This window comes from Felis catus, chromosome C2 (assembly GCF_018350175.1).
Source record: "Felis catus isolate Fca126 chromosome C2, F.catus_Fca126_mat1.0, whole genome shotgun sequence".
NCBI classification, from domain to species: Eukaryota; Metazoa; Chordata; class Mammalia; order Carnivora; family Felidae; genus Felis; species Felis catus.
Genome location: NC_058376.1, coordinates 69971300 through 69984339, shown reverse-complemented (window position 1 = coordinate 69984339; position 13040 = coordinate 69971300). Strand labels below are relative to the sequence as shown.

The 13040-nt window shown below is 46.7% G+C and overlaps 1 protein-coding gene across 19 annotated transcripts in view; it reads right to left on the bottom strand.

Annotated features, from left to right (window-relative positions):
- KALRN (kalirin RhoGEF kinase) overlaps positions 1–13040 on the bottom strand; it is a 708823-nt gene that overhangs the window by 138711 nt on the left and 557072 nt on the right. For all 19 annotated transcript variants that reach the window (XM_045037038.1, XM_045037036.1, XM_023260237.2 and 16 more), the window contains one exon: positions 1443–1689. In XM_045037038.1, coding sequence (XP_044892973.1) covers positions 1443–1689 — 247 coding nt within the window. The remainder of the gene's footprint in view (positions 1–1442; positions 1690–13040) is intronic.

Here is a 13040-nt window from a genome sequence, read left to right as displayed (position 1 = left end):
AACAGAACCACATTCCTGAGTTTCACCCATCTCTTCCCGGTACCACGAGTTTCTCCAGTGGACACTTCAAAGGACCGGGGAGCTGTATCTGCAATTACAAATTCCACACAATTTCCTGACACAGTTCCTCCTGTGTTCAGAGAAAAGGAGGGGGAGAAGCAAGCGATGGATGAACAGAGGGAAGGGGGCACGAGGGTGTGTGCGTGTGGAGGGAAGAGGGTCTTAGTTTCCAGTTTTCTTCTGATGGAAAAAACCCCAGGGACGCCCCTTGGGAGAGTTGGACAGCTCCAATAATGCAGCCTGCTACTGCCATCTGGTGGGTGAAAGGAGGATGGCAGGTTTTAGAGGTGGACCAGATGCAATTCCAGCAAAATCAGCAACTTTTCAGAAATTTAATTAGCCTGCAGTACCTACCAAGAAGTCTGTAGCAGGTCTCTGTGGTGACCCTGGTGTCCCTGCCTCCCCAAAGGCCCCTACCCTCTTCCCATTTCACAAATACTCAGCATGGGTCTGCACAGAGGGCACCCCCGACGGAGGTCATGTGACCAGTTAAGAAAAGAAGCTCTCAGAACCCCAGGAGAGCTCAGCGTCGCCTTCTGCGCCTCAGTTTACTCAATGTAAAATGAGTAACTCCAAAGCCCCTGCCAGCCTTGACTGTCAAAGTTAGAGGGTCTCATTCGAGAGTGAGCATGAAAGTCACAGGGGAGCTTGCTAAAACACAGACTGCTGGCCCCCACCCCAGCTATTCAGACCCAGTGGGTCTGGAGCGGAGTCTGAGTTTGCATTTCTAAAAGTTCCGGAGGGATATTGACCTTGCCAATCCTGAGACACCCCCCACCCCTGCCCCCCCTTGGAGAATCACTGTTCTAAGTAGTTCAGTCTCCTTGGTGGGAGGGGAAAAATGAATAAATAAGCAGAGAACTTATATAAAATGAGTAACACAGAACTTGTGTAAAACAGAAGCCTGGGCTCAAAGAACATATCCATTAAGGCCCCATAAATGAGTGTCCTGTGCCATGGCAGGGCTGAGGGGAGGGTCAAACCTAACTCAGCTATGCTAGCACTTGGGTGGGGGTGGGGGGCCAGGGAGCCCAAAGCAGCTCTGGAGTGCAGAAGGGAGAAGTCTAGGCTTGGTCACAGGTAGAAGACTTTTCTGAATGTAGTGGGAGAGCTAGAAGAGGTCTTAGAGGTCATCTAATTCAGCTTTCATTTTAGGCTGAAATGGACTCACAAAGGTTAAACGACTTTTCCAAAGTCACATGGCCACTCGGTAGCTCTTTCTCCTCAAGTCCCCAACCCACTCCTTTCACAAGCAGGTCAAGAGAAATCCCACAAGGTCAGAATAGGTTGACGAGACAGGTTAGCTCAGTGGTGCTCCTCGGTTAGGGTGGGCTCGTGCCCAGCGCCTTCTGCACGTGCCCACCCCCCCTCAGTCCCCCTACCTTTCACCAGGGGGAAGAAGCAGTCCATCTCCACGCTGCTTCGGGAATGGGAGATGCACAGGGCGCTGCTGGGAACCAGGCCCTCCTGCGGGGGGCTCCTTTCCGTGGTGCGGACCAGACACCAGCCCGGCCGCTCGCTGGGCCGCTCCAGCAGCTCCACCGTCTGTCCCACCTGGATGGTCAGCTCGCTGCTGTGGCCTGCATTGAAGTCCTGGAGGACCACGGTCAACTCACATCCGCCAGAGAGCTTGGGGTGGGGCGTGGAGTGGAACGTGAGGGGTTGGGGGAGGAGGGGGTGGGTGAGAGGGGGAGGGAGAAAGGATGCGTGCAGAGGAAAAGAGGAGGAGGAGGAAGAAAGGGGGGGAAAGGTGGGGTCCGGAGTGGAAAGAAGGCAGAAGAGGGAGTTGGGAACAGGAAAGAAAACAAGAAAATAAAGTAATTGACACAGTGCCATTCAATCATTCCGCTGCTCTAGCTCCAGCCACAATCTGGAGCCTGCCCAGAACCGAGCTTAATTCTAATTCTTTCTTGTTCACTTGGAGTTATTTTCATTTTCCTTTGCCAAGCTTCCAGCTAGCTGTGCCTTCGACCCCCTTTCCCAGTATGTCTCTTTACGTCTTCCCAGGGCACTACCCTGCGCCCCTCCTTGCCCCTATGACCACCCTCAGACTCTTACTGGGCACCATTTCTAACTCACTCACTCTTACCTGCTTCTAGCTGAATTCTTATTTGGGAATAATGGAAGAGACAACCTCCTTCCTTCTAACTTTTGCAACCTTCCCTACCCCACCCCCAGCTGGAGCCATCAGCTTAAAACAGGTGTTGCCAGTGACACAAAAAAGAATGAGGTGTGAACACAAAGGAGAAGCAGAAGAGAAGGGAATAGAATTGGTTTACCTTAGCCCAACCACTGGGGACCAGGAGAAAGAATGGGAAGGGAGGAAGAGGGGTCACATCTTACTTAGGAGCCATCCTCAGTACCCCAGCCTACCCTCCCTCTGGGCCTGGCACTTCCCCACTGCACTGGTTCTGGGGCAGAACCAGTAAAACTGGGTAGAGCGACCTCAGGATAAGAGCAACCTCTTCTAGCTGAACACTGAGACTTTCACTTCTCATCGTGAGAAACCACTAGTTATTAGTTTGTCTCACAGAGCTAAGCACAAAGTCTCTCTCTTAAAAAAATGTTTTTAAATGTCTTATTTATTTTTGAGAGATAGAAAGAGACAGAGCGTGAGTGGGGTGGGGTGAGGGGGGGGGGGGCAGAGGGAGAGGGAGAGAGAGAGAGAGAGAGAGAAAGAGGAAGACACAGAATCCGAAGCAGGTTCCAGGCTCCAAGCTATCAGCTCAGAGCTGGGGCTTGAACCCATGACCACGAGATCATGACCTGAGCCGAGTCAGACCCTTAACCAACTGAGCCACCCAAGCGCCCCTGCAAAGCTTCTCTCTTGAAATAGCAGCTGCACTTAGGGGCAGAGGGGAAATAAGGGAAGGAGTGGGAGACCCAGAGGCCCACAGGGGCAGCCTATTCTCCCCAAGGTTCAGCCCAGACAGCGGCTCAGTGGGAAAGTCCCACTACCACCTCCAAGGAACTTGGCCTCAGTCTGTGCATCTCTAATTGAAGCCTTCAGGGCCTGCATTGCCTGCACCAGCAGTCGTACTAACGCACCAGTCCAAGTACATTGTGTAGCTATATGTCCCGGGAAGCTTCTGCTGAATGGTAAATACAGCAAGCAGCCCAGTATGCAGAGAAACAACAGTCCCACCAGGACCAAGAGCTCAGCATTCAGGACTGTGAGAATTTCCTGTTAAAGGAACTTGAATGTCACAGTGGGCTTGAGAAGGTTACACGATGCATTGAAATGATGGTTGCAAAATGTATGGCTCCCAACCACGGAGTAAGGAGCCTGCTCTAAACACGTGTCCGGGGATGGGCAGGGCGCAGCCATTGAGATTGGATCAGGAAGAGAAATTCGTAGGAACAGAAGTTGGAAGAGGGAAAGAGACAGAAGAAGGACAAAACATGCTTGTTGGCTCATTTTTCCATTTAACTTTCCTAGTCCCATTAAATGCACAGACTCTACCTCTGTGCCCTTCTGGTGCCATCTTCCCAAAGCATCATTTTGAGAGGGATGTTGTGAGATGGCAATACCTCAGGTCTGTAGAGTGCTTTCACCCTCACGTTAACTATCCACTTGATTCTCACAACAACCAGGCGATGCTACTATCTCCACCTCATCCATCAAGAACTTTAAGCTCAGAAACATCAAGATCATTGTTTGGGACAATGAGTGCGCATAAAAATCGCCTCGCAGATGCCTTTGCTGGTCTCTCACTTGCCCTAGGCTCCAATCACAGGTTCTGATTCAGGGGACCCAGGGATGTATATTTTTAACAAGACTCCCCCAACTCATGATTCTAAATGGAGGGTCCCTGAGATACTGTCTGAGAAACACTGGCCAGATGGTTTCCCACAGTCACCCAGCTGGTGACTTGAATCCAGCCTTCCACCACAAATCCCATGTTCCTTAAACCACATACCAGAGCAAATTATGTACAAGTTTTAGGTATGTATGTGGTTGGAGGGGGTGGGAGACAGGTGGCGAGAAGACAACACTGGCCTGAGCTACTGGTCCTCTGAGGGTTTGCTTGGCCTACAACAAGTTGCTTAAACTTTCCGGACTGCAGTTTATAATCTTAACCAGTCTGCACTAACATATGAACAGCTACATCACTGAAACACAAATTTCAGTGAAACACAAGTTTCGCTGAGTTAATTTCACTGATATTCTATTTCATTTTTTTTCTCGCTTGCTGGTGGCATCCCACTAAATTGATTCTACTTTCCACTAATGGAAATTTGTAGAATTTGCAAATTCCATTTGTAGAATGTTGGACTAGATGACCACAACATTTCCTGCTAACTCTGAGAATTTCTGTCACCGAGCTTCTATGCTTCAGTGGAGTCACTCCTTTGTGCCAACCTCAGGATTCTTTCCCAAGGTCAAGCGCGCACATGGCCTGAGATGCAATTTACAGCCCTTTCAGGGATGGGTATGGCCCTTTTGCAGACTTTTGCAAAGCAGAGGACGCCTAAGGCTCTGGTTGCAAACAGCCTAGCATGTCACCAGATACAAGGCCCACTGCCCCTCAGGACAAGTTACAGCCAGACCCACCCACGGGCAGGCAGGGAGCTACGGTGGGGGGCAGGAGAGGATTAACAGCCAGACAGTGTGCTTCTACAATTCAAAGATCAAGAGAAGGCTGGAAAACACCATTAGATGGCAATTTTTGCTTGCTGTAGGCTGCCCAGGCCAGACAAAAGATGATGAAAGATGATCAACAGTCAGTTTCGCTGGTGCTCAGAGACCCAGCCCCAAAACATTACGGTTCAAATAGAGGATGAATGTCCTGGTTTTGCCTCACCTCAATGGCGTGATCAAATAGATTTATCACACTCGGTCCCCACTCCAGAGCAACAAGGCAATTCTCAACAGTGGCAGTGAGGGAGTTAGGAGAAACGGATGAGTCAGAGGCCAGACAGAGCCGCCCCTGTAACAATTCCTCCCCAGAGCAACAAGGGAGCTTCAGGTGCCCAGGGGACTCAGAGTTCACACTTCACAAACTGTGCTTCAGAGAACCCAGGACTAGAATTAGCCCTGGAAAGTTCTAAGAGCCCTTGCCAGTAGGGGAGGGGGCAAGGGCAGAGGGGCCAAAAGACCTTTGAGGAATCTGGGCACACTTAAAGCATTTTTAATTGCAACCCTCAAAATAATTCATTCATGCTGCATGCTCTAAGACTTCTCCTGGACTGTGATGAGCCACACCACCTACTGAACAATTACAGAGTGTTCCCCTCATTAACCAATAAAACCAAATTCCCTCACAGACACTAGATTATCAGTTTCTTAGGAAAGTAGGTGTGTATTTTTCTTTCTGACCAGTTCTGTTGGGTGCCAGCAGGTCTACTGTCTCACAGGGCCCCAGGGTCGTTACTTTCTCTTCTTCCTCTTCCCATCTGGACAGGCCCAGTGACCATGTCCCCACTCTCACTGTCCCTTCTTCTCTGCAGGGCTGTACTCCTCTCCAGTGGCACATTCAGGAGTCCACACTCCTCTCTCTGAGCTGAATCTCTGTCCCAGAAATTTAAATAGGTCTTATCCAACAGTGTGTTGCACAGAATGTTGCAAACATCTGTCTTCACCTCGCTCTTCTCCTCCCCAAAGCCTTTTAAGAACGGTTTCAACATCCTCCTTGGAAATCTTTAAGGTATTGTCTCAGGGAACCATGTTCCAATTTGACAGACACCCTCTTGCTGAAATCAGGGGTGTGGAGGGAGGGAGCCCAACGTCTCCCCACCACAGAGGTCCTGGTGATTCAACGGTGTCAGGAAGGGGCTATCACACCCTGCTCAAAAGTCCAAGGCTGCATATTACCTGTCCTGTTTATTTTCCAACTGTCGGCTATGGATGCTTGACTTTCAATCTACCAGTTTGATCCCACTCCAGATTCTAAGACCAAACTCATTCCTAGGAGGGAAATGTTGGGAGCCACGAGCTGATAACACAGACTCTCAGCATGAAGTCGGGTGTTCTGAGTCTTCTCTGACCGTGTACTGCAGTTCCTATAATTTTCTCTTGCCTATTTCCTTCACGGTGCCCCCCCCCCCCCCCCATCTCAGCAGTCTCTGACGTGGCCCCTTCCTGGGAGTGTCTCAGCTGTTTTCTTTGCTTAGGTCCTTAGGACCTTGCACAGGGCTTGCTAAACCTTTCTGATGCTAATGGCTAGTTGGATTTCTGCCCTCCCCCTCAGGGTGCCCCTCCCCCCTGCTGGTGAATCACTGTCTGATTCTTTTCCCCTTACTTTCCCAGCCTCTCTCCTTCCTGGGTCCTGGCCATTTCCCAAGGAAACTTGTTCCTATGTTGTCCAGTCCCTGGACTTTGTCTTTCCCACTCCAAGGTGCATCCTGAGGGGCGGAAGGAGCTCCTCACACCCTCACTTTCCTCCTGCTTCTCAGCCATAGCCCGGTTGTCTTCTTTCTAGCTGGTACCACTACACATGCAGAGGAGACATCATAACCTCCCTCGTTCTTACTCGAATTTGCCAGAAACTATTGCTTTCATTGAGGTCCATGTTTGCTTGGTGACTATTTGGAGATTGACTGCACCTCCTCTGTGTATAAACAGTGTGAGCCAGATTACCCCTAAGAATTTCCTCATTTTATGGAAAAAGGTAAGATTATTCCCTGTGGGGTTTCCAGTGACATTAGGAGAGGTAGCACACCACCCTGCTCAGGATTCTACTGTTGTCATTTTAGGGCCTCAGCTTCAGCCTGCATCTGTCTCCACCAGATTCTCCTGAGGGCTACGGACTCTGGAGCCCCTCACCGGTTGTGCGACCAGGGGCAAGTTACTTAACCTCCTGGTTTCAGTTTCCTCATCTGTGGAATGGGGACATAATGGTATCTGCTTCAGAGATTGCTATGAAGATTAAATGAAATAATTTTGTTTTGAAGTAGGCTCCATGCCCAATGTGGGGCTTGAACTCATGATCCTGAGATTGACAGTCACATGCTCTCCCAACTGAGCCAGCCATGCACCCCAGTGAGATAATATTTTTAAAGGACTTAGGACGGTGGTTCCAACAGTTAGCTCTCCAAGTGCTTGTTTACAAATAAATTCTAGAGGAATTAATTAATTAATTATCATTATTACTTAAATATGAGAGGAAAGTTACCAAGTAGAGAAGAAGTAGAAAAAAGGAGTTAATTTGATGGCCCACTGTCCTTGGATAGACTGCACCAGACGTACACAGGTATGAAAATTATTATGTGAGTAAATCAGATCTTTTCCCTCTTTAATAATCTTAATGGAGTCTTACCCTAAACCAGTGCAATGAAAAGAACTGGCCTGAAAGGTTTTAGGGAAGGTGACTCACATGCCTTTAAGGGTCCCCAGGTCAGCATAAACTTTTTCTGCAAAAAACAAGGGGATGGTGGGACCCTGGATCTCTTTATGGAAAATGAAGATTCATTCTTCATTGCTTGCGGCGTACCACCCATCTGATGACCACCTCCCCTACCCATGAGCCTGCCAACGGCACACAACACCTGCCACCTGAGCCTGCTGACACTGTGGACATCAGCTCCTGCCATCGCTTCGTCCATCAGATAAGCCAGACCTCCTCCTCCTCTCCTGGCTGCCTGCCCTCTGATTCACTCTGGTTAAGTCCTCCACGGTGTTCGGCCAGCGCGAGGCACAGAGTTCTCTGAAGTAACGTCTGCATGTGAATGGCAACAAGGGAGGCCAGACCCGGCCTTAGAAAAATGTGAAGTGGGAGGGTGTCTACTTGGTGAGGTTTCAGGGGCACTGAGAGGGCCTGCCAGCTCCTGTTCAAAACAGTCCTTCTCTCCCCCAGCGGTCCCTGTGCCTGCTGCCGATGCCTCTGTTCCCACAGTCACAGATTAATTTCATTAGATAACATTCCTTACCATGAAACATCTCAAAGCAGAGTATGTATACGACCCCCTTCCAATTGCAAAGGGATGAGAAGTAGCATACAGGTGACAGGCAGTTGTACTCATATGGCTTTAAGCATGAGTATGTTCATAACAGCATTTTAAAGTGTGAGAAACAATAGCTATAACAAAAAAAAAAAAACACCTAATACTAAAGTACAAAAATCTAACAGGAAGGGAATAGTTAAATAATTATGATATATAAAGTGACTGTTTAATTAAGCGGTCGTTAGATATTCATAAAGCTTTATAACAGTTACAAATTGCTGAACTCATACAAAGTTTAAGGAAAAGGACAGGATGTAAAGTTGCATATATAACTAGGTGGAGAACATCACTAACAACAACCCTATACGTCGGAAATTCACAGGAAGGAAATTCATCAAAATGTTATGGCTGGCTTTACTGGGTGGAAAACTCTGCGTGATTCCCCCCCTCCCTTCTATTTCCAGAGTTATTTCATAATGAAAGTAACAATAACAACATGTACAGCAGATCAACAATATCATGGCAGCGGGGGTGGGGGTTGCAATATTTGAAGGAGGCATAATACTTTGAGGGAAAAAAGGTCAGTGGACAGATGGATAGTTCCCAGTTCTGCTCCAGGATCACCATGTGAGCCTCAGAAAAGCCCTGCGTTGCCCACGATGCCTCAGTTTAGTGGCTTCAAAATCCATCCCTATAAACCTCTGTCCTTGCACTCCTGTGAAATCCAGGTGAGCTCTCCAGAAAGCTGGTCTCTTGACAGGAGTTTAGTGCTCCGTTTCTACCTTGACTGAGATTTGAAACAGGCGTAACGCAATGTATGGGCAGTGAGGGGCCACCTTCAGTCTGCAGGTAGACAGCCCGTGTTGCTGCTAAGTCCAATTAAGACTCTAAAACTGGTGGCACCTGGGTGGCTCAGTCGGTTGAGCGTCTGACTTCAGCTCAGGTCATGAACTCACAGTTTGTGGGTTCGAACCCCGCATCAGGCTCTGTGCTGACCGCTTGCTCAGAGCCTGGAGGCTGCTTCAGACTCTGTGTCTCTTTCTCTCTCTGCCCCTCCCCGCTCACACTTTGTCTCACTCTGTTTCTCAAAAATAAATAAATGTTAAAAAAAAAAAAAAGACTCTAAAGCTGATGATTTGCTTCATCTTTGTTCACTGGAGCTGGGGCTTCCCTGACCTCAGCTGAAGGAGCTATTTAGCTTAGTTGTTTTCCACGGTGCGGAGATGGAAGGCGGAGCCACAGAGAGGCCAAGGGTGTGGTCTGCAGTCAGCAGAGGTCTCAAGAACCGCGTAGAAATTAATAGCACAAAGAACGCAGGAGTGGGAATCAGGAGGCCTCCTCGGTACTGGTGCAGGTCCTAACTGTGTGTGACATTGGGAAAGTCCCTTCCCTTCTCAGTACCTGAACTTCCTCGTTCTTAGGATGAGGAAACTGGATTTCAGGGGCCCTTCCATTCAAGTAGTTCCTGTGGTCACTCATTAACACACAACCGTGTTTAATTTTCTTGAGCACTTATCATTAACAGGCTGCCTTGTTTATTTGTTATTTGTGGCCTTATTGCACGTGAAAATATAAGGTCCCGAAGAGCAGAAGCCTTCTCGGTCTTGCTCACAGTCACATCTGCCGAGTCTGGCACATAGCCGGTGATCAACAGATACTCACTGAATGCCGGAGTGAATGAGGTCCTCAAGCTATTTCCTGCTACATAACTGCATACCTGCAATGTGGACCCACAGTGCCTGAGCCGTCTCTCGCACTGGCTGCCCACCTTTTCTTGTCAGTGTCTTCCAGACCCCAGTTTATTTGTTCTGAATCCCCTTTTGAAAAATTATCTTACCCTTCGATCATTTGGCTATATCGTCATTAATTCCTAAATCTGCAAAAAATGACACAAGAGGGCAAAGATAAACCAACAAGAATAAAGAGAATGAGAAGTAATAGACAAGTCAACATTTTTTTGAGTAACAGAAAGTAGCTGCAAGAGTGGATTCTGACTTGGCAGCATGGAGAAAATGAGATGCATGTTCCTGCCATTAGCCCTGCACAACCTCGGAGAGACTGAGGAAGTGGAAGCACCAGGTTGCACTGAGGGTAGGGGTATGGGTGGGGCTAAAAAAGGGAAGAGGGGTTGAAAGTCTGTAAAGGGAGTAGACCCCTAGGTCCCTCTTGTATGTGATGTGCACTTTCCTGAGAACTTGGAATTCACTGAAGGTCCATATACAGAAGAGGGAGATGGCCACCATCCTTGATCTTATTGGCTCCCAGGATACTGGCAGCCAAATATAAACATTTTAGGCGGATTTGAGGCTCTTTCATTGGAGAAACCAAAAAAGATGTACAGGTAGTCAAACACTGACATTTGGAGATCCCGCCCCCAAATCTCCAGCGTCTTGCTGGATCACTGCAGAGTGAAACCTTCCAGTAAATACACTCCATCCATTAAACAGAGTATCCACTCAGCTTTTTTGGTGCCCCATTCATAAATATGAATACGATTCAGTCAAAGATCACCAGACTTTGCAGAAAAGCCTCTCTGATAGAAACCAAACTAAGCAAACAAAAAGGATCAGGCATTCAGAGGAAACAAGTTATAGGCAAAACAATAAATCTTCAACACTACTATAGTCCTTGGAGAGGTGAGAAAGGTATTGTGTCCATAAAAAAAGAACAAGCTGCTACAGACAGGGGGGGGAAATTACAGAATAGAAAGAGCTCTCAGAAGTTAAAAATATGGGGCACCTGGGTGGCTCAGTCAGTTAAGCATCTGACTTCAGCTCAGGTCATGAACTCACGGTTTGTGCTGACAGCTCAGAGCCTGGAGCCTGCTTTAGATTCTGTGTCTCCCTCTCTCTCTGCCCCTCCCCCATTTGCGCTCTTTCTCTCTCTCAAAAATAAATAAACATTAAAAAAATTAAAAAAATTAAAAATATGGTTGAAATGAAACATTTCATATATGGATTGGAAGATAAAGTCAAAGAAATTTTCCTGAGACTAGAACAAGACCAGTGAGAGAGGAAAGTAAGAGAGAAAATATAAGAAAATTAAAGAATCAATCTAACAAGTATAAGACAGACAGAATGAAAAGGAATAAATTGTAAAGAAAAATTCCCAGGACTGAAGGGCACAAAGTGCCAAATTGATACGAAGTTCCAAGTGCCTGCTGTGATTAATTTAAAAAGACCTCCTCTAAATCACAGCGTCAGGACACATAGGCAGTAAAAAGGGCATTCTAAAAGCTTTCAGAGAGAGAAGGAGGGGAAAAAGTCAGGTAAAATCCAACAAATCAAGAATCATAATGACAGTGTTTTTCAACAACAGCCTTAGAATGTTAAAGAAAATGGAGTACTTCCTTCAAAATTCTGCGTGGGAATTATTACCAACCTAGAATTGTGTGTCCAAACAAACTGTCAGTCAAGATGAGGGCACACTAAAGACATTTTTACACTTTCAAAGTCTCAGAAATTTGCACCAATAAACATTCCGTGAGTGGCAACAATTATGATTAGTATGTCGGTCTCCCAATTTTTCTCTTTTATTCTCTTTTTTTTTTTTTTTTGTTTCTCTTAATGTGATGTGCCTTTGATAGATGCAAATTAAAATTAATCCCTTCATTCCCTTTTTAAAAAATGAGGGGCACCTGGGTGGCTCAGCCGGTTAAGCGGCCGACTTCAGCTCAGGTCACGATCTCATGGTCCGTGAGTTCGAGCCCCGCATCGGGCTCTGTGCTGACAGCTCAGAGCCTGGAGCCTGTTTCAGATTCTGTGTCTCCCTCTCTCTGACCCTCCCCCATTCATGCTCTGTCTCTCTCTGTCTCAAAAATAAATAAACGTTAAAAAAAATAAAAAAAAATGAGTTAATAGACATATTTGAGGAGTGCCTGAACCACATAATGTTTTTTTTTATTTAGCAAAGATTTCATCCAGGCCTTATGTGACAATCTTTTAGCCAAAGCTATGAAATGTGAACTGAGGTGGATTCATGGCCTAGCTAAGGTGCAAGGGCTCATCCAAAATCCAATACCCCTATTTTACAGAAGAGGAAAATTAATCCCCCAAAGAAAAAGGACTTACCTAAGGAAGATCATGTCTAAAAGACGGTAAATACTCAATAAACATTAGTTGAATGAATGAGTATGTTAGTGGGTAAGTCAATGAGTTAAGCCAGAGATGATTCAATACTTTTAACTCATAAGTGGAAAAACTGAGGACCCCAAGATAGTTGGGAGCAGAGCTAAGACTAGACTCAGGTTTCCAAATTCTGGATTCAGAACACTTCTCACTAGATCTTGCTCAGTTAATGATGGCTACCACTTGAGGAGAGTGTCATAAGGCTCTAGGTTCACACCTGCACCTCATGTATTGATATATGGATTGGCGTCACTGTGGGAAGAGGATTTTCAAATTCATGCCTGACAAAGCTGCAGAGGACACGAGGCTGAGAAAGGCAGCTGAGATTACAGATCACAGAAACCCAGGACCCTCATGAGCTTCCACCCCAACCCCCCACTCAAGGCAGGACCCTTTGAACAACATCTAGCTCTTTGTGTTATGACACTGTTCCCTCCTGGTGGAAAGCTGCAATTTTCAGAACATTTTCTTTGTTTTTGTAATTTCCATCCACGGTTCTTAGTTGCCCTCTAGGGTAATACAGAAGAAATCTTCCTTTCTTCTATGGAGCTCCACATATGTGAAGACCAGATTGATAATTCCTTAAGTCTTCTCTTTTTCGAACATTCCTTCAAATGGATCTCAAATGTGTAGTTCAATATTTTCATCATATGCTTCTGGATGAACATCGGCATGTACTGTCCCTCTGATAGAGACACCCAGAACTGAACTGAATCCTTTAGACTTATTGTGCCCAGCACAGGCTAAGCAAAGCACTCACTTCTAGGTCTAGACACTGTACTTCCATCGATGTGGTCTCAGAGTCTTTTAATTAAGTCAAGCCATTGGCTTCTAGTGAGCATGTCGCCTACTGAAGACCCCAATCTGACTCACAGGGTCCTTTCAAGCTAGCTTCTTCCCTTTTTCTACGTGAGGCTTTAACTCAGAGAAATTTATATTTATCTCTGTTAACTTTAAATTTCTAAAGAG